The sequence below is a fragment of the Protopterus annectens genome, chromosome 6.part0 (genome assembly GCF_019279795.1).
Source record: "Protopterus annectens isolate FY-2018-M chromosome 6.part0, PAN1.0, whole genome shotgun sequence".
Taxonomy (NCBI): domain Eukaryota; kingdom Metazoa; phylum Chordata; order Ceratodontiformes; family Protopteridae; genus Protopterus; species Protopterus annectens.
Window position 1 is genome coordinate 1180751242 of NC_056737.1, and position 22232 is coordinate 1180773473.

At 42.5% G+C, this 22232-nt stretch overlaps 1 protein-coding gene across 1 annotated transcript in view; it reads left to right on the forward strand.

The window, feature by feature from the left end:
* The window catches only part of ARPC2 (actin related protein 2/3 complex subunit 2), an 855630-nt gene that overhangs the window by 145921 nt on the left and 687477 nt on the right, over window positions 1-22232 (forward strand). Inside the window, exon 3 of the mRNA XM_044074812.1 lies at window positions 11846-11958. Coding sequence (XP_043930747.1) covers window positions 11846-11958 — 113 coding nt within the window. The remainder of the gene's footprint in view (window positions 1-11845; window positions 11959-22232) is intronic.

Sequence of the window (22232 nt, forward strand, 5' to 3'; positions counted from 1 at the left end):
CTTTGTTGGGACTTTTCTGTACTTCTCAACTGTATACAACCTATGTGGTGTATTTGCTTCTAGATGAAAGAAATGTTTACAGTAATATATGCATGGTTGTTTAGCATATTTATATCTTTTCAGCCTTCCTATCTGGGGGCACCTGACATATGGGGCAAGAAAAACTGAAGAAAATGGCGTCAGTTGCAACTTTTATACCCCTGGTGCACTGACGTCAGGGAAGAGGTGACAGCAGCTGACGCCGGACCAAAGACTTTGGAACTCGGGCCGACTGCGGGTCGCCTGCCAGCAGGATAACCCAAGTGTAATGACTGCAACAGTGAATGCACTCGAACATCTACATTTATGGTAGGTACACAACTGCACTTTTTGATGTGAAGGGCATCAGTTTTTTCTTTATTGGGATTAAGACTCAGCTGCAGAGAGAGAGAGAGAGAGTTTTGGGTGACGACCTTGAGTTTGGGGCTGTGAGTGTAAGAGTAGAATTGTCAGTGTAGCGAACTGTTACGGCAGGATGTTTTGCAGCTTGTTTATCAAAATATTGAAAAGGAGTACTGATATAAATGTTGTGGGACACTGATGGTAGCTGATTGAAAGGATGAGAGGTTCTGATTGATTTTTTTCTGTTAACATTTAACTGCTTGCTGCCTGTCCGATAGCTAAGGAGACATGAAAGTTAGGATGAGTAGAGACCTACAGAAAGAAAATTCAATAAGAAGGTGGTGGGATTATGGTGTCAGATGCTTTAGATAAATATAAAAACGGTGTCAATACTAGTTTGCCATCATTCTTGAGTAGGTGCATAATATTGGCGTAATTAGAGCAGTTCTACTGGGGTAAGATCTGAAACCATGTTGATTTCTGGAGACAAAGGTGTTGTATTTCAGACTTTTTGACAAAAGAGAGGGGGGCTGCAATCCATCTGTCATTATTAAACTCTATACATGCACACCCTTTGTGTAATGGTATAATGTAAGACTTTTTCCAGATGTATGGGATATTCTTCTCGGTTATGGACTTTTTTAGGATGGAGACTGGTAAAGCTAAGGCAAGTCTTGTTGAGATTTGGCCAGTCCACAAAGAGGTTGATTTTAGCTGAAGCAAGAGCTCTGTTATGGCAGAAGTGGAGATTGGAATGAAATTAAATGTTTGTGGCTGCTCAGGATAGGTGGGGTGGTTCATAAGAGGAGATCTGCTGCTGTTATTGAAGGACAGTTACTACCTGTATGAAGTAGGAACTGAACTGACGAAACTGAATTTGCAGTGTTAGTAGTTGGAAGTGTGTGTGTGGGGGGTTGGCCAGGTTGACTGGATAGGTTTCACTCTGGCAGACTGTGGGTAAATGTTGACACCTCCCACCTTATGAGCAAGGTAAGCTACTTGTGCCATTCCTACCTGGCATTTGTTTGCCTTGATAGTCAGCCTGGCCCTTTTTAATCTGTTTAACACGTCCTTGACCTGTTGTATTCTTACCAAAAGTAATTAAAAGTAGCAGTATCATTTTTGTAGACAAGGAGCATAGTCTCTAGTTCCTGCAAGGATGTGATCCACCAACCTGTGGAAAGTTTTTGGGGTAGTCTCCATCCCAAAAGGCATTTTGGTGGATTCGTACAACCAGAATGGTGTAACGTACGACAGCTTCTCCATTGCTGAGGTTTGAAGGGTACGTGGTGGTTGTCAGATACTTTGCTTCACTGAGGTGCTATATTACTTCATCTGCACTTGGTTATGGCCTGCGCATCCAAATGTGTGTCACTATTTAGTTTCCTGTACTCCACACAGGGCCCAGTACTACTTTTGACACAAACGGCACTGGTGAAATTCAGGGATTGTTAGATGCAGATTTCACCCCGAGTGTTAACATTTCTGTAGTTGATGCAGTTGTATGGATTACAGGATCTTCCCCTGTCTTGAAAACTAGTTCCTAGCTGCCTTTGCAGAGCATCTTTAGGAAGAAATTACTTGTTTCATTTGCAACAGTCCTTTGGCATAACTTTTATATGTGGGGAAAATCGCAGCTCACACCCACACAGTAAATTACCCTCCTACGCTTTTCATCTGACACACTTTCTTGTGCAGTATTCTTTCCTTACAGTAGGATTCCATACGTTTTACGAGCAGCACGCAGTCTCTTGAGTCGTGAGGTCTTGGCGCCGTGACCTGTTTACTTTGTGCATGGTGCGTGCAGATTGTGAAGCTGCTGCTTTGCACTTCTGTTGGTGCTACAGTGGCTGCTGCTTTCTACAGGGGTGTCAAAATATTGATTCCTCTTACCAGATCAAGTAACAGTTGCATGTGCAGGATAACTTGTCCTGATGAAAATCTGCAGCCAGTCTGTTACTGGGCTCATTCTGTCTGCTACCAAGGCTGCAGTGACTTACCAGTGCATCTACTAAAAAGTTGCTGATCATGGGCATCGCAAGGGTCCGACTTCCAGGGAACTTGGTACGAGGATGGAGCAACCCTTTAAAGGTGTTTAGGCATTGCAGTACATGTGACACTCCTTTACCATTGGGAGTCACAGTAGTAAAATTAAACAGTATGACAGTGTTGTGGAAGCTCCAGCTGTTCGGACCAAGGATATTATTTCTCCGGTTTGACTACTGTAGGAGCAATGGCTGTTCACGTGCCAGCTACTGATAAGGGAACTAACTCTTCAGCTTTCAATATTAATAACTCGTTGACTGACAATTTCACTTTTACTCCACCAAACAACCGTACAACACCACGGAGTGCCATTCATCAAGGTGAGCAGGTTAATATTTCAGTTAACCTTAAAAATTTGGACAATTTACTAGTAAAATTAAAAAAGACTCTATTAGAGATCTCCCATTTCCAGGAATGTCTCAAACTTAAAATAGTTCCTAAAGGCTTACTCCATTATCAATATCCTACTGGTTTAGCTGCTAATTCGCTATTTCATAAAGATCTACTTGCTTTGTTTGACCGTCATGGTTTTGAACTACTTGACTTGATGATTAAACACTACTCTTTACTGGTGGAATCTTTAAGCAAACAAGTGACAGAACTGGATGATCTCATTAGGCTTGATTCAGAGTTCCTCTGATATAAATATGATTATAGTAGGATCTTTTCAAGTATTGAGCAGTACCTTAAACTTAAAAATAACAAAGTTAAGAAAATCGACAGAGACATCAAGGCTTATAAAGAAGAGACTGCGTGTCCTAAGCCCTCGCCAGCACAGGTCTGGCATGGTACAACTTGACCTGTTCAACATGCTTCAGGTTATAGTGTTCCATCAGCTAATATAAATTTAACTCAATGTACTGATGCTTTAAATGCTCCTGCTGAATGCACAGATGACCCATCCCACACTGAGCTCAGTATGATTGAGGTTTCACAGAACAACAGGACTGGCCACTACAACTTGAGGACTAACGACCCTAATTTTTTAGGGTCAAGACCAAAACAACAGACAGGACAATTCAACCAGAGAAACAAGCAGAAACTCCGATAGCCGAAGTTCGGCATCTGAGTGACAACAGTTTAACCGAAAATTGTTGTTCACCTTGTATGTCTGATGTAAATGTTCCATCTGTACATTTTGATTCTAGTTGTGAGCTTTGTTCTTTAGAATTGTTAGACACAAAAAATGGTGATTTTCTAATGGTGGAAGGCAGTAGTTGTATAGATAATACTCTGGTTATATTAAATTAATGAGGACGGGGATTTTAGGTTGTATAATTTCTCTACAGTTATTACACCTGAATTGGTTGAGTTACTATCAAAGGGGTATATGTATGTCCTAGCTCAAAAATTGAATTTGGTTAAAACAATTATTGACTTAAAACTATACGTTGGGAAACTCAACTTAAACCTAATGCTGGGGAGTATTTATTCCCTTGACAGTAACAATTTCAGGATTCCCAGTGTCTATAATCCCTCTCTACATCCACTATTACAGATCTTTGAATTAGTGTGTGAACTGGACATTCGTCAAAGGTTTCAAACAATACAGAGCAGTCCAATTTTCAGTGTGGAAACAAAAAAAAAGGAATGTCTAGATTTCATTAAACTCCATGACATTCGTTTTTGTAAACCCAACAAGGGAGGGGGGTTGGTTGTACGGTGTGGACTATAAAGAAAGGATGTTCTGTTTACTTGACTGTCCCTCTTACTCAACCAGCTCACTCTCTGAAACCAACAAGGCTTATAATAACATCAAGAACTCCGTAGAGGAAATGTATATTGAGGGTAGAATTACACAGAACACCTAGAATTATTTGTCAACAGTTTACCCCAGATTTCCTTGTTTGTTTGGGATCCCCAAAATACACAAGGATTTAAACAACCCCCCAATGAGACCCCTTGTTGATGGTCTGGGTACCCCTACCTACCCCTGTGTGAAAGTCTTGGACAACATTCTACAGAAATATCTGGTCAACATCACCCAGATATGCAAAGATTCTTGGTCATTCCTTGATAAAGTTAACAACATAGATTTTGATGCAAGATATAATTTTCTTACTATCGACGTCAAAGATCTCTATACTTGTATTCCACATGATATAGCCTTAGATTGGGTTGATCAATTGTTAAGAACTCATGGTAGTTCTAGAAATGAGTTTGGATATGGTTCGTGAACTTCTGGATCTAGATTTAAGTAATAATTTCTTCATGTTTGGAGACTATTTTTATTTACAAAAGATCGGGGTAGCGATGGGCTCCCCTTGTGGTGCAAGTGTTGCTAATATGGTTATGGCCCAGTGGGAACATCTCTATGTCTTTAACAATTCTAACCTTTAACAGGCTAACCTTTTTCTTTCTCATACTACATCTCTCCTTCACTCTTCCTATTAGTATCTGTCTTATTTCTTCTCCTTTTACAGTACTAATCGACCTAGGTACATTCTATGTAAAATTGCTAATATGGTATTAACTGCTCATCGAAATGTGCTTCTCCTGAATCTATCTTGCATTCTGTGTGATGTTATGATTTTCTAATTTGTTACTTATAAACATTTGTAATATTTTGTAATGTACTTAGTATTTAGTGGAGCTTTTCTCCTCGGGCCTCTGCTGAAAATGGACATGTATCCAGCCAGACTAGCCCGGTCAACAAATGTAAAATAAATAAATAAATAAATTCTCATTTTAAAGACAAGTTGATCTTTTTACACTCCCTATTTGGATGATATTTTCATCTTATTAGCTGGAGACCAAATTATTAGCGACACATTGGTTGATTACTTTAACACAACTACTCAGTTTTTGAAATTCGCTTCCACTTTCCACACGGATTCCATAGCCTACCTCGACATTTTATTATCCAAAGATATTTCTTCTCAAAAATACACAGCTAAAATCTATAGAAAGATCACTTTTTCTACATTTCTCCAGTTGTCACCCATTTTATCAGAAACGAGCTATAGTTAAAGGACAACTGGTCAGGGCAGCCCATATTACTACATTAGACAGTGATTTCTATGCTGAATGCAGACACTTGAGGAGCATGTTTTTACATCGTGGGTATCCAGACAATATGCTTGATGCAATTATAGATGAAGTGACTTCCAAGTGTCTGCGACATTTTTACAAACCAATTTTGAACAGAGCACATTTTCCTCTTAATGAAGAAGATGATCTGGTTGTCCAGCCTGTGAATGATTCTAAGGTCATATACTCACTTGAGAGACCATGTGTTACTTTCATAACAACTTACAATTTTAATAGTAGTGAGTGTTTTCAGGTTTTCTGTAAAAACTGGGATTTACTTAAGAGTGACAGCAATGTTTATTAGAAACTAGGTGACCACCCTGTTAACATACAAAAGAGCTAAGAATCTTAAAGCTTTCTTTGAACAACATCATGCCAGAATGGAAAGGACAGCTGGCATGTATAAATGCCAGGCTTGTAATTACTGCCAGCATGTCATTGAATCTAACAGATTCAAAGTCCATGACCACGAATGTCAATTGAAGTTGAGGGCAAATTGTAACTCCAAAATGGTGATCGACCTAGTCAAGTGCCAGTTCTGTTTTGCCTTTTATATAGGCAAAACAGAGCGACGTATTCGTGACCGTATATATGAACACACGTATGCTATTAGGAAACGAAAACTTGAAAATGCTCTAGCCAAACATATTTCGGTGCACCCTGACCTTACGTTTAAGTTTATAGTCATTGACCAAGTACTTTAGAGGAGGTCCGCCGTCTCTTAAATTAGAAGAATTAGAGTTGAACTGGCAAATCAGGTTAAATGCTTATAATGCACCTGGTTTGAATGAAAGCTGCTCACTAAGTAGCGTTCTTAAGCTTAAGAGTCTCAACAGGTAACCTTCTCCAAGTTATAGTTTATCGATACATGATTTGTTTCCCCTATTATGACAGCTCACAGTATGCTGTTAGTGTAAAATTCATCAGTACATCGTGAGTGAGTTCTCATGAACTTGGTTTACTATAAAGTGATTTTTTTATCACTAGTTTATTTTTATATATTTTTTACATTTTTAATTCATAAGTTTAAAGTTTTTTCATTAGTTAGAGTAGTGGTGCTTTGTTATTATTCCTTTTCCTGTAGTATATAGTTATATTTGCTTTACTAAATCTGTATTGTTTGAATTGAGTGTTTTATGATTGGATAATTGAATGACTATTTGCGGTTGTATTTAAACTCTTTCCATTTGCTGTAGTTTTCATCTGAAGAAGTTTGTTCACTGTAGTAAACGAAAAGCGCTTAATCTGATTAATAGTGTCGTATTTTACTGGTGCTGCATCGTGGTTTCTTCCCTCTTTTTGTTTTTACAGTGTTGTGGTACGTCGTTAGGCATTGCAGTACATGCGACACTCCTTTACAGTATGACAGTGTTGTGGTACGTCATTAGGCATTGCAGTACATGCGAAACTCCTTTACAGTATGACAGTGTTGTGGTACGTCGTTAGGCATTGCAGTACATGCGACACTCCTTTACAGTATGACAGTGTTGTGGTATGTCGTTAGGCATTGCAGTACATGCGACACTCCTTTACAGTATGACAGTGTTGTGGTAGGTCATTAGGCATTGCAGTACATAGGTTCATAGGTTCATACTAGGCTATCTGCCTTGGGGCAATTATAAGCCTAGCCCGATTCTGTATGGCTTACGCCACCCCTTGATTTGAGTATACTGTGCCCTTTTTAAGGTTTAGTTTACTGTGCCTCTGTCTAATAGTGACACGAGAGTAATCCCTGGGACAAACCTACGATCCCCCATCCACCTATCGAGATTCTTCTTGAAGAGATTCAGTGAGGTGCTCTGCCTCACATGAACTGGAATTCTATTCCAGAGTGAAGGGAACCTCTGGGTTATGATCCTGTCCCTCCAGCAAGTTCTATTTATTTCTGTGCTGAGGTTCAAGTCCCTCGAGCGTGTGGCTCTAAGGGATTTAGATTTACTGAGGTGGAGCATGTCTATTAATTCTGGATTTGACGTAGCTTTGTATGTCAGGCATAGATCGCCTCGAACTAGGCAGTATGCAACTGAGTAGAGCTGGAGTTTTTTTAACCGAGCAGGATATGGCATCTGTTTGAGACCTTTGATCCTCTTGGTGAGATACTTTTGGGGTCTTTCCAATTGCTGCAGGTGTCTGGTAAGGTACATCCCAAAAGGGGCATTGTATTCTGTGATGGGCCTGATGAGGGATGAATAAAGGGGCACTATTACCTCTCTTGATCTAGATGTGAAACCCTTCGTGATGAGGTGGGCTATGTAGAAGGTCTTTCTAACCACTTTGGCAATGTGGTTTTCAAAGGAGAGATTGCTATCAACTTGGGTCCCCAGGTCCCTAATAACTTTCTCTGTAGTTAATGGGTTTCCGCCTATGTGGTAATTTGTGGGCATATTATTTTGCCAAAGGGTATGACTATACATTTTTTGGCATTTAGGTTTAAACCATGGTGCTGGCACCAGTTGTCTGTCTCTGTGAGACCTTTTTGAAGGATGTTTGTGTCAGCTGGAGAGTCGATTATGGCGCCCAGTTTGCTGTCGTCTGCGAACTTGGTGAGCCATAGTCCTCCCACGTTTGCCTGTACCTCGGAAAAGTATATACCGAACAAGAGTGGTCCCAGGACAGAACCCTGTGGGATGCCACTTGTGACCGGTTTCGAGTCTGACATGGCTCCAGCAACTCTCACTCTGTGGGTTCTGTCTTTGAGCCAGTTTGCGACCCATCTTGTGACATAGGGGTTTATATTTAAGCTGGATAGCTTATCTATGATGCCCGAGTGGGGTATTGTGTCAAATGCCTCTGCAAGGTCAAGATAGGCTGTATGGACTACCTTCCCTTCATCTATGGCTTTGGTGACCGTTTCGAAGAAGTCAACCAGGTTCAAAAGGCAGGATCTGCCCTTGACAAAGCCGAACTGGGTAGGATCCAGTGTCTGTAGGTCCCCAATGTCTTTGTGTATGAGCTCCATGATGATCCTCTCCATAGCCTTGCAGACTAAGCTAGTCAGGCTTATGGGGCGATAGTTTCCAGGGTCCGTAGAGGCTCCACCTTTGTGGAGTGGGACCACTGTTGCTGTACGTCATTCTGTGGGCACATATCTTGTAGTGAGGCTGAGATTGTATAGCTGTTTTATTTGAGGGATTAGTTCCTGTTGGAGTTCATGTAGGACGCAACCTGGGACGCCATCTGGTCCCATGGAAGCAGTGTTTCTTGCTTTGGAGAGGGCAGCCTTCACCTGAGCATCAGAGATGTTTGGGAGGCAGCCCTCTGCCGGGATAGATACTTGCTCTTTTGGGGGGGGGGGGGGGGTGGAGAAGTTTGCACTGAACTGTCTGCCAGGATATTGGCGATTGTCTGTGGGTTCAGTGTATTTTTTTGTCGTTTAGAATCCACTCAGAACAAGTCTGGGAGTTGCATCCCAGGTTCCTAACATAACTGAAAAAAGCTTTATGATTGTCTTTGGTGTCCTGTGCAATTTTTCTCTCGAAGCTGGCCTTGGAGGATTTTGAGGGATCATAATTTTTTGCTAGTACTGATCAGAGATGCCTTCCCTATTAGGGATTTTGCTCTATCATATAGTAGCTTCCTCCTTCTGTTGTACAGTTTATTTATGGCAGGGGTCCACCAGACTGGATGCCTGCCTTTGGATGATTGGGTCTTGGTTTTGTTTGGGATAGCATGATCCATGCATTCCTGGAGATGTCCGTAGAATGCGTTTATATAGGATTCTGCAGTTTGGGCCGTAGTTTCCACTGGCCCTGGGGCCTTGAAGGATTCCACTTCGGTTTTGAGAAGTGAGAAGTTCGCTTTGAGAAGTTTTTCACTGTGGTTTTCTGGGCTGGGGTGGGGTGGGATGTGGACATCCAGTGAAATTAATTTATGGTCTGATCTTACCAATGAGGGATATACTTCTGGTGTGGAGCATAGAGTCCCCATGTTGGTAATGATCATGTCTAGTATGTTGTCCCCTCTTGTGGGAGTGGTGACTAGTTGTTCCATAGCATTTGAGTTTATAATTTCCAGGAACCTTTGGGCTAAGGTGCTGGGGCTTGAGTAGTGCTCCCAGTCAATGTTTGGGTAGTTGAAGTCGCCCAATATAATGGTGTTCGGAGAGATCTTCATGTTCTCCAATGTTTTCAGGAAAGCCGAGTGGGATTCCTGACTTTGAGAGGGTGGTCTGTAGGATGCTATAAACTGAAAAGCAGTCTTGCCCACTGTTAGTTGCACATGAATGATCTCCGATACTTCGTGCAATGCCACTAACCTGGAGGTGTGGATATCCTTGATAAATATGGAAACTCCCCCTCCTTTTGTGGTTCGGTCCGGGTTTTGTGGCCGAAAAGCATGATATGAGGTATAGCCTGGTAGTGCTGGGGTGCTCTCTGGAGCCTTGAACCAGGTTTCTGTCACTGCACAGATATTGATGTTCTCCATACTGAGGAGAGCTTCGAGTGCGTGCATCTTGAGGATAAGACTTCTGGCGTTAAGCAGCATTACCCTTCGATTCTTGTTCCTTGTGCTGTCTATGGGGGTGGGTTTGACTGAGCCTTGCCTAAAAAAGGCACTATGGGGGTGGCAAGAGCCTTTGCCAATATCCGAAAGCCCAGTGGTGACAGGTGCAAGCTGTCCCTAGCGAAGCAACGTGGCTTGTCGAGCATGTCATCCCAGGCTGATAGACACTGGATCCCCTTTGAATGACACCGACATTTTAGCCAGTTGTTAAAATCGATCATTTTGTCTTTGTACTGTGGCATCATTCTAGGTGAGGGTAATATGCTGCTCAAGGTCAGGGTCATACCAGCCTGGGCTACATGATCAGGCATTGCAGTACATGCAACACTCCTTTACAGTATGACAGTGTTGTGGTATGTCGTTAGGCATTGCAGTACATGCGACACTCCTTTACAGTATGACAGTGTTGTGGTATGTCGTTAGGCATTGCAGTACATGCGACACTCCTTTACAGTATGACAGTGTTGTGGTATGTCGTTAGGCATTGCAGTACATGCGACACTCCTTTACAGTATGACAGTGTTGTGGTACGTCGTTAGGCATTGCAGTACATGCAACACTCCTTTACAGTATGACAGTGTTGTGGTACGTCGTTAGGCATTGCAGTACATGCGACACTCCTTTACAGTATGACATTGTTGTAGTACATCATTAGGCATTGCAGTACATGTGACACTCCTTTACAGTATGACAGTGTTGTGGTACGTCGTTAGGCATTGCAGTACATGCGACACTCCTTTACCATTGGGAGTCAAAGTAGTAAAATAAAACAGTATGACAGTGTTGTGGTATGTCGTTAGGCATTGCAGTACATGCGACACTCCTTTACCATTGGGAGTCAAAGTAGTAAAATAAAACAGTATGACAGTGTTGTGGTACATCGTTAGGCATTGCAGTACATGCAACGCTCCTTTACAGTATGACAGTGTTGTGGTATGTCATTAGGTATTGCAGTACATGCGACACTCCTTTACAGTATGACAGTGTTGTGGTATGTCGTTGGGCATTGCAGTACATGCGACACTCCTTTACGGTATGACAGTGTTGTGGTATGTCATTAGGCGTTGCAGTACATGCGACACTCTTTTACCATTGGGAGTCACAGTAGTAAAATTAAACAGTATTAGCATAGTAACCTCCTATGATCATTTATTTTGTGTTCTTGTTGTTTTTGGTGGGTTAAGGTCCCTGAGCAGCCCTCATAGGTTCATAGTTTAGTATTAGGCTAACTGCCCTTGTGGGCCATTTTAAGGCTAGCCAATTACCCCACGTGAGAATCAAACCCTGCACCTTGTGTCTGCAATGTAAACTCCTTAACCATTATGCCATCCTCCCACTCTGATGTGGTAATCAGTAGAGGCCATGTTTTTGCCGAACTGTATGATCATTCTCCATGATAGTTATTTTTCTGTCATTGTATTACCCCTGGGGGAATCTTGGGGACTCTTGACCAGTCATTGTTAGGTGATGTTGCTGTGAGGATGGGGGAACACACTGAAAGTACTAGCAGCAATGTTTCACAATATTAACGACAAAGAACTTGGCGTTTGAAGGCAACCAAGTACTGGTCACTTAGGTTTATAAAACGACAGTGAATTCTAATGTTTTTTGAGAGGTCTTCCATTGAGCAGTGTTGCCCCGGTGGTGTCCATCAAGGTAAAAGTATGCAGTATATGACACCTGTTAAGGTAAAGTTGTGCAGCATGACACCTGTTAAGGTAAAGGTGTGCAGTGTGACACCTGTTAAGCTGCAATAATATTTTATGTGAATAATAATGTTGCAAGGAAAATGATTAACTTTGTGTATAAGCTTGTTGTAGGCCACTGTTTGGCAATTTGGGAAGAGTGTAGTATTTTTTTTCTTTTTTTTTCTTTTTTGTTACAGATTTTGATGGCGTCCTTTATCACATTTCAAATCCTGGTGGTGACAAGACAAAGCTATTGATTAGCATTTCCTTGAAGTTCTACAAGGAGCTGCAGGATCACGGTACAGACGAGGTGAGTGGTGGTCATAAGATTCTTCTGTTCTCTTCTGTCCATTTGTTGTTTTAACAGTGCTCTCTGTGAGAATTCCTATGGTTCTAAAGTTTGTGTCAAAGACACTAAAACACGTAGAAACCCCATTTGAAAGAATACTGTTTGAACTGCTTTCACAGGCAGTCTAGAGATGAATAAGATCTGTAATGTTCCTACAGGTATTTGCTTGCCACTTTTATTCCCCTAGTTTTGCACCATTCCATGTGAGCTGGAAGCCTGTTTTGTACTCCTTTGTTCTGAAAATGGTTTGGGTAGCCTTACTGTTTTGGGATGAAAATACCAGCTTTATACTTGTGTTTCTAGCTTCTTTGCTTGCCTCCAACACATTGAAGCTGTTGTCTGAAGTATTAGTACTGAAAAGCATTGCTCAGTTTATGCTGTTATTTTTATCCATGTTAAGAACTAGTGGAATCCTTGTTTCATTTTAAAGTGACCTAGAAGAACTTAGGGGAATACATTTACTTTGACTGCCAAGCTGTCCGTGGGAAGGCTATGAAAAATCAAGTCAGTTTTGTCCACAGCTTACTTTCATTATGTATATGGTGCTTCACTGACCTTCTTGCTATTGAGAACTCGTAACAGGATTTTTTTCTTTCTCATCTGGCTTGCATTTGTGTTTTGTATATATGAGAATAGATGTATGACATTCTGCCAAAATTTATGTATGATATTCAAGCAATCTTTTTGTACCCAGGACAAATGTACATTCTCAGCTCCAGAGCAAGGTAGTTATAATTACTTGCATCATTGGATTTCACTCCACTCATCCTGAGTTTTGTGCTGTGTAATTCCAACTTACCAGCAGAAACTAAGACAATAACCAAACTGTTCTTCATATACACAAAAGCTCACAGTATTTTCCAGGAGAGGCTGCTGGATACGTCTGCAGCTGTGCTGTTGCCACTAATCAGGCCACTTGTTGCTGCCACTAATCAGGCGCCACCTCTTGTACCAAGACAAAAGTTATGGATTCCTGTTTGTGTGGCAGCCAACACAGTTTTGTGGTAGCTGTTGGCTAGACAGTCCCCCCCCCACCCCCGAAAGAATAGCAACAGCCACACCGGTGCTGAGAGAACACCCTTCTCTAGACAAGGCAAAAACTATACTCTTTCTCAAATGAATAGATTAAAACTTTACTTGTATAAATCTGATTTCACATGTAAAGTAGTATTTCATTTGCAAAAAGAAAGGAAAAACAGTATGATGTTCTTCATCTCACATTGCTGCAGTCCTTACACTTGGGTAGTCCGCTGTCCTCGGTCGGCCCGAATATCAAAGTATAAGGCTGACGCCGGTCAAGGCGCATTTGACTGACATCAGGACGTCAGGGTACAAATGCGCATGACCGACGTCATATCCTCAGTCTTTTTTGCCGCATGGTCCGATGCAGAAGCAGCATTGCAAGTGCCGGTTGGCATTCTGAAATTTTTCGATTTCGGAGTTTCAGACCGAGTCAAAGTTGGCTAAGTACCCCGTTGGGGAATATTTTAGTTTTTTCTTGCCTCAGTGGTTTACCGGATGTCAGAAAAAGTGAATAACTGTATTTCTTGTGGGAAACAGATACCGCATAGAGATTACCATACTTTGTGTATTCCTTGTTTAGGGCCTGAGCACGACGTTGTTGGGTGTCGCTCTTGTGCTAGATTCAATAAGCGCACTATAAAGAGAAGGTTAGATTGTGCCAGGTTAGTCTTCGGAAAGCGGTGCAATTATAAAATGCCGTCGGATGCTCCGACGCCCGCTTCTTCGAAGAAGCGCAAGGACAAAGCAGCTAAGCCTAGGCTAGAAGAACCGTCCGTACCGGACGCCGGTTCTTTAGAGGTGTCGGTGGAGCCGGTGGTTCCACCGGAGGTTTCTTTGGGATCCCAGGGAGAGACTTTGTTGTTGCAGGATGTGGCCTCTCTGGAGGCAGGTCAGGCTGAAGGGGCTTCTCAGGTTACTGTACTCCCCTCCCTTCCTAGGGTGGTTAGGCCCTCTCCTTCTGTTTCCAAGGCTTCTCCCAGAGGCAGGCCAGGTTTAGCTTCAGTTGGTGTCACCCCTAGTTCTTCAGGAACTGTGCCCAAGAAGCATATGCTTAAAATGGCAGAAGATTTGATTACTTTGATTAGGGGTTCTTTGCCCCCTCCTGATAAGAGGCCTAGGGTGGAACCTGAGCTAGGGAGTTTTGAGCAGGCTTCGGATGTTTCTGAGTCTTCGGCTGAAGACTTGCAGGAGTATTCTCCTTATTCTGATTCTGATGTGGATGATTCTACTCCTTCTGCTTCTCCTCCTGAGGATTTTTCTTTTTCAGAGACTCTTCATTCCATGAGGGAGCATTTTAAGTGGGAAGGTCAGGACTTCTCTGATTCCAGGAAAAGGCTTAGGGAATTTTTGTTTTACCCCAGCATAGGCCTTTGGCTATACCTCCTGTTTTGGATGTGGTGGAAGATGTTTTTACAGAGGCTTCTCTTGATCCTGATTCTTTGCCTCCTGCTCCTGTTAAACCGGATAGGTATTACAGGGTGCCTGAAGCTCATAAGTATCTTTTTAAGAGTCCTAGGGCAGACCCAGAAACTGTTAGTCAGGGGCCTAAAGGTGTTAAGGCTTCTGTTGTCAAGAATCCGGTTCCTACAGATAGAGGCCAGGGCTTTGGATAGATGGGGAAAGAAAGTTTATACTTCTTCCACTCTAGCTATGAGGGCTTTGAATTGCCAGTTTCACATGTTGAAATACCAAAACTATCTCCTTTCACAATTGAAGTCTAAGGTTGATGCTCTGGCGGAAGGTATTGATTGTAAAGAGTTACAAGATTTAGTACATGTTTCTGAACAGGTGGGTAAGCATTCTTTGCAATGTGGTTTTGATGCTGTACAGGCCTCGTCTAGGGTGGCTGCTACTGGGTCAGTTCTTCGCAGGCACGCCTGGCTGAGGGATCAGAATTTATCTGACCATGTTAAGACAAGGATTTTAGATGCTCCTTTACAATCTGATGTGTTGTTTGGTTCTCCTGTTGAGGCAGTCTTAAAGAAAATGGAAGACAAGGCTAAGTCTATGCAGACTGTTAAAGATTTTTTGCAGGTTCAGCCTCCGAAGTTTAGTAGAAATTGGCCTACCAAGGGGTGGACGTATCCTTCTTATGATTCCCAGTCTAGGGGTAGGTCTAGGCGTGGTAGGGGCAGAGCTCAGGGCTCTTTCAGGCCTAGAACAGGGAGTTCACCTGCACAGTCTTCGGGTGAGGGCAGGGGTCAGTCCTTTCGTAAACAGGCCCAATGACCTACCTTTTCAGCTGCCAGAGCCTTCTCGTCTGGCAGCACCTTTGGGAGGAAGGTTGGCACTTTTCAAGGAAAATTGGAGTTTAATTACCCAAGACAGATGGGTACTGGATATCATACACCACGGTTACAGGTTTTATTTCCATACCTTGCCTCCTTTCAAAGGCATGCCAGACGTTCCTCCTCAGCAAAGAGTAGAGGCTCACAAGCAAATTTCTCTGTTACTTCAAATAGGGGCCATACAGCCGGTCCCTATGCCAGAAGTGGGCCTAGGATTTTATTCTCGCCTGTTCCTAGTGCCAAAGAAAGGGAACACGTGGAGACCAATTTTGGATTTATCTACCCTCAACACTTATCTGGACATTCCCAAGTTCAAAATGTTGACGTTACAACAGCTACTCTGCTGGGCAAAGACCATTGGATGGTAACTTTGGATCTCAAGGAGGCTTACCTTCATGTTCCTATCAGACTGAGTTGCAGGAAGTATCTGCGTTTTCGGGCTGGGACTTCTCATTATCAGTTCTCTGCATTGCCCTTTGGCTTATCTACTGCGCCCAGAGTGTTCACGAAAGTTCTGGCTCCAGTGATAGCTTTCCTCAGGCTAAAAGGAATACAGATCTATCCTTATTTGGACGATTGCCTGATTCTGGCTCAAGGAAGGGACGAGCTTCTTCATCATTTGGAATATGTGATAGCAGTGCTAAGATGCCTGGGGTATTCTGTGAACGAAATAAAGTCCAGTCTAGTACCCTCTCAGGACATGTGCTTTCTGGGTGTGAGACTGAATACAGCATCCCAGATGGCCTTTTTGACCCCGGACAAACAAAAGAATCTTTCCCTTTACTTTCATCAATTGTCTCATCAGTCCAGGCTGACTGCAAGGACAGTCCTTCAAGCCTTGGGGTTCATGGCATCTTGTATTCTGGTGCTTCCCAATGCCAAACTGCATATGAGGCAGTTACAATGGTATCTCAAAAATGTATGGACACAGCACTGCCAGGATCTGGACACTGTCATTCAAATAATACCTTGCATACAGAAGGAATTGTTGTGGTGGGCTCAGGAATGTCACCTAAACAAGGGACTCTCTGTGACCCGGCCAGAGGCGAGTCAGATTCTAACGACAGATGCCTCAGACAAAGCTTGGGGAGCTCATCTGAATGGAAAGTGGATACAAGACAAGTGGCCTGCCAGACTACAACATCTACATATCAACTTGAAGGAGATGTTAGCAGTCCAGTTTGCATTAATAGCTTTCAAGGATTTACTTCTTCCAGGACAGGTGTTGATTCTAACAGACAACACAACTGTCATGTGGTACATCAACAAGCAAGGGGGAACACATTCTTATCCTCTATGCAGGCAAGCAATGATTTTGTTGGAGACTGCTCTCAGTTTACAGCTAAATCTTCAGGCAAGGTTTCTGCCAGGAGCACAGAACTCCTTAGCAGATGTGTTGAGCAGACGAATCATGGATCCCCACGAGTGGAAATTGGATCCTCATGTATTTCAGAAATTGACAGTGTCATGGGGAACTCCAGACATAGATCTGTTCGCTTCTCCACTAAACCACCAGCTGCCAAAGTTTTGCACGAAAAGGTTTCATCCCACAGCTTGGAAAGTGGATGCTCTTTCTTTCAATTGGAGCAATCTTCATGTGTATGCCTTTCCACCACTGCCTCTCCTCCCAAAGGTACTACTAAAGGCCAGACAGGACAAGCCAAGGATGATTTTGATAGCTCCAGATTGGCCTCGACAGCATTGGTACCTACTGAGAAGCCTGGTACGGGAACCTCCATGGCCTTTACCTTCGATTCCACACCTGTTGTCTCAGGAGGACAGTCATTTGCTCAATGTCAAGCTTCACTCTCTTCACCTAACAGCCTGGCATATTCTGTTTTGAACCATAGTGGGTCTCAACTTCCACAGCAAGTTTTGAAGGTTATTTTGGAAGCTAGAAGGCCTAGTACAAGGAAAGTGTACGCAGATAAATGGAAGAGATTTTTATTTTGGAGTACAGCAAAGGATTTTGATGTTTCTGAGCCTAATTTAAGTGCGGCTCTTCAATATCTTACTGAATTACTGGACAAAGGTTTGTCCTTCTCTTCTATTAAGGTTCATGCTGCAGCAATTTCGGCTCACTATGATTGTGACCCATCATTGTTTTCTCATCCTTTGCTCAAGCAATTTCTTAGAGGGGCAAAGAATATAAGACCCCACGAGAGCTCCTACTCCTGCTTGGGATCTCAATTTTGTGTTGGAGAAACTCACTCTACAACCTTTTGAGCCTGCAGCTACTACCGAGTTGAAATATTTATCATGGAAGACTGCTTTTTTGTTGGCCATTACCTCTGCGAGAAGGGTGTCTGAGTTGCAGGCCCTTATGGCGGTTGAGCCTTTCTTAATTTTCCATAAGGATAGGGTATCTTTACGTACTAATCCTTCCTTTATGCCTAAAGTGGTTTCTAGTGTGGCTTTAAACCAAACTATTCATTTGCCTACTTTTTATGCAAATCCCCAAAATAAAGGGGAAAAGATTTTGCACACTTTAGATGTACACAGGCAGTTGCGATATTATTTGGACAGAACTAAAGGGTTCAGGCAGTCTCAGCAGTTATTTGTTTCTTTTGCTTTGAGTTCTCAGGGCAAGCCTGTGTCAAAACAAACTATTTCTAAGTGGATTGGGTTTTGCATTGCTTTCTGTTATTCCCATCATGGCAAGGAGATTCCAGCTGGGATTAGGCCTCATTCCACTAGGGCTACTGCCACTTCAACAGCTTTTTTGAGGGGGGTGGCAACTAAGGATATTTTGGAGGCAGCTACTTGGAGTTCAGTGCATGCTTTCTCTAGACATTATCACCTACCACTTTATTCTAAATCTAGGGCTGGTTTTGCCACTGCTGTTTTGCAGGGCATTTTGGCAGCTCCTGCTTCCTTATAGTTTGGCCATCCTCCCTTACCTCTGCTTTGGGATTCTACCCAAGTGTAAGGACTGCAGCAATGTGAGATGAAGAACATAGTACAGTTTTGTACCTACCATAAATGTAGATGTTCGAAGATCCACATTGCTGCAGTCCAATTTACCCTCCCTCCTTCCCCTCTGTAGTTAGAGGCGGTTGTGTGGGTTGGGTTGTTAATATGGTGTATCTTGTATATATTGTACATATTTTTAGTGCTAGGATGGTTGGTTGTTTGCTGTCTTTTGGTTTTGACCTTTCTTTTTAGGGTCTTCTGACATCTGGGGCAAGAAAAGACTGAGGATATGACGTCGGTCATGCGCATTTGTACCCTGACGTCCTGATGTCAGTGAAATGCGCCTTGACCGGCATCAGCCTTATACTTTGATATTCGGGCCGACCGAGGACAGCGGACTACCCAAGTGTAAGGACTGCAGCAATGTGGATCTTCGAACATCTACATTTATGGTAGGTACAAAACTGTACTTTTCCTGTAGGTAGACCAGTAGAAAATCTGTAAGTGCATATGTAGTCTCTATTTCCAGTTACTGCTACTTGATGACTGACTCCTCAAGATGAAAATAATTCTAATAAGTTTGTAATCTAAACATCTTGCTGTAGCTTCTGCCACTTAAAATTCCCAAATTCCAGGTATACTGTTGGAAAAAAACAGGACATAAAAAAGGACAGCACCAACGTCTAAGCCTCTCACTATAGCTTCTGTCACTTAAAACTCCCAAATTCCAAGTAATACTGCCAAAGAAAACAGAATGTAAAGGACCGCAACAGTTGCTCTAGTAAAATATATGCCTCTGTGGTTAGATTTTCAAACACCAGTCTTATAGTAAAACATTAATGATAAGAATTTACATGCTGATTGGACAGAGTGATCAATTTGCTCTTTGAAAATCAGGCATATTCAATAAAAAGTCCAGCAATCATGTGGTACCTGTCAGTAAATACAAGCCTAGCCATCTAGCTCTCGGCTCCAGCAGTCATGTGGTACCTGTCAGTAAATACAAGCTTAGCCGTCTAGCTCTTTGCTCCAGCAGTCATGTGGTACCTGTCAGTAAATACAAGCCTAGCCATCTAGCTCTCTGCTCTAGCAGTCATGTGGTACCTGTCAGTAAATACAAGCCTAGCCATCTAGCTCTCTGCTCCAGCAGTCATGTGGTACCTGTCAGTAAATACAAGCTTAGCCGTCTAGCTCTTTGCTCCAGCAGTCATGTGGTACCTGTCAGTAAATACAAGCCTAGCCATCTAGCTCTCTGCTCTAGCAGTCATGTGGTACCTGTCAGTAAATACAAGCCTAGCCATCTAGCTCTCGGCTCCAGCAGTCATGTGGTACCTGTCAGTAAATACAAGCCTAGCCATCTAGCTCTCTGCTCCAGCAGTCATGTGGTACCTGTCAGTAAATACAAGCTTAGCCATCTAGCTCTCTGCTCCAGCAGTCTTGTGGTACCTGTGAGTAAATACAAGCTTGGCCATCTAGCTCTTGGCTCCAGCAGTCATATGTGGTACCTGTCAGTAAATACAAGTTTAGCCATCTAGCTCTTGGCTCCAGCAGTCATGTGGTACCTGTCAGTAAATACAAGTTTAGCCATCTAGCTCTTGGCTCCAGCAGTCATGTGGTACCTGTCAGTAAATACAAGCCTAGCCATCTAGCTCTCAGCTGCTTTCTGTGCTGCTGGTTGAAATGGGTGAGAAGCGGTTTCCAGTCTGTAGAGTGCAAACAAAGGAGGACGAGACACTAACAATACACATCTGACAGAGTGGGATTAAGGAAGACTACACAGCAACAGTAAGCGACTGACTGAGAGTGCACATAAAGGAGGACTCCACAGCAACAGTAAGCGACTGTCTGCCATTGAGCAAGGTGATCTTTGTGATGTCTGTGGAGCCAAAATAAATGTTTTTGGTTCCACATGCAGAATAAAAGGCAATAATTAAAAGAGAAGTTAAGAATTTCAGTGACGTACTGTGCAAGAGCTGGTGTGTACATTCCCTTTACATGTGCAGTACGTAATACTGATAACCACTTTAAGAAAGAAAGAACATTAAAGTACCTTGTTTAATGTCGTAATTAAAAAAGTCAGAATAGTGGCATTGTTTAATAGCAGTAATCCACAACTCTGTGGTGGGTGATGTGATTTATCCACACTTGGGTGTGAATTATTGCTAAAATAACTGTCCCAGATGAGAAAAGAATAGGCTTTGGCAAAAGGGAAAAGGGCAGCGCTGGTTCTGATGGACACTTGAGCTTAGATATTTCAAACGGGAATCAGATCTGTGTTTCCTTTTGAAGCAAACTGAGAAGTGCTCAAGACAGTTGTGTTCCACTGATGACATAATGTGGTAGGAATTGCCGTGAAATGACCTTAAACAGTTTCATGTAATTAAAAGTACATTGTTCTATGATCTACAAATCTAATGAAGTACATATGCAGTGGTCAGTTTACTGATGGCAGACAGGTGGAAGTGTTAACTCTGCTGGCCTGTGTTATTGGTTATCTGCAGCAACTCCAGGTTTGTATTAGAAATGCACAGCACTTCACTTATTTCATATATCACATAATGAAGCTTATTGTGGCTGTGTGTCAACTAGTGGAAGTCCATCAGCTGATAATGGCATCCTGCAGCATCTTATAAGTACATGTTTGTTTTTGCTAGGGTAGTGCACTGATCAAAACTGGAAGTTTACAAGTACAGCCTACCTGAATTACTCCACAAATGAATCCTGCACTTTTAAAACGGAGATTAATGTGCAGAGTGAGTTAGATGCTTAACGTCAGCGGTGATCTTTACGTGAGTTAGATTGTTAACGTCAGCGGTGATCTTTACATGAACTAGTCATGCACCGAGGACAGGTTACTTGTACAGCATGCACCGAGGACAGGTTACTTGTACAGCATGCACCGAGGACAGGTTACTTGCACAGCATGCACCGAGGACAGGTTACTTGCACAGCATGCACCGAGGACAGGTTACTTGTACAGCATGCACCGAGGACAGGTTACTTGTACAGCATGCACCGAGGACAGGTTACTTGTACAGCATGCACCGAGGACAGGTTACTTGTACAGCATGCACCAAGGACAGGTTACTTGTACAGCATGCACCGAGGACAGGCTGTTTGTACAGCATGCACCAAGGACAGGTTACTTGTACAGCATGCACCAAGGACAGGTTACTTGTACAGCATGCACCGAGGACAGGCTGTTTGTACAGCATGCACCAAGGACAGGTTACTTGTACAGCATGCACCAAGGACAGGTTACTTGTACAGCATGCACCAAGGACAGGTTACTTGTACAGCATGCACCGAGGACAGGCTGTTTGTACAGCATGCACCAAGGACAGGTTACTTGTACAGCATGCACCAAGGACAGGTTACTTGTACAGCATGCACCAAGGACAGGTTACTTGTACAGCATGGGTAATGTACTTCATATTTATATGGCTCGTATTTTAAATGCAAATTAGTATGCAGAGTGTTTACTGAACAGTTAACTCCTTTGAATTACACTGGCATGCTGAATTTACTTCTGTGTTTTGTAAATCTTTTTAAATGGATTTCAGAGCTCTTGGATTGGGATTTGGGGTACCATGCAAACAAGATTTATCTATTATGTAACCCTTTTGTCTGTATACAGCATTAATACAAAAATATCTAGAATACCTGTGTCACAGGTTCTGTTAGTACAGACAGATCTGTAAAAAAGGAGGACGTAAATAAGTATGCACGTTTTGTTAGTCCTCCTAGTGTAATGCATTTCAGTCTGTGCTGTACCTATTTTTTTCCATGAATCGGTGTAATGTTTATGTGACAGTGCAGTATAAAAAGTCTGCAGAACTGGACCCCTTTATATATTGCTAGCTTGTAATATACTGCAAGAAGAGGAATCTGGGTTTATTTATCCTCATACCCCTTCATGTAAATATTGTAAATAGATTTCTTAACTCTCTTCTCTATGTGCTTATATAATGCATTTTCTCAAACTATTCTATAAGAATACCTTTACAAATG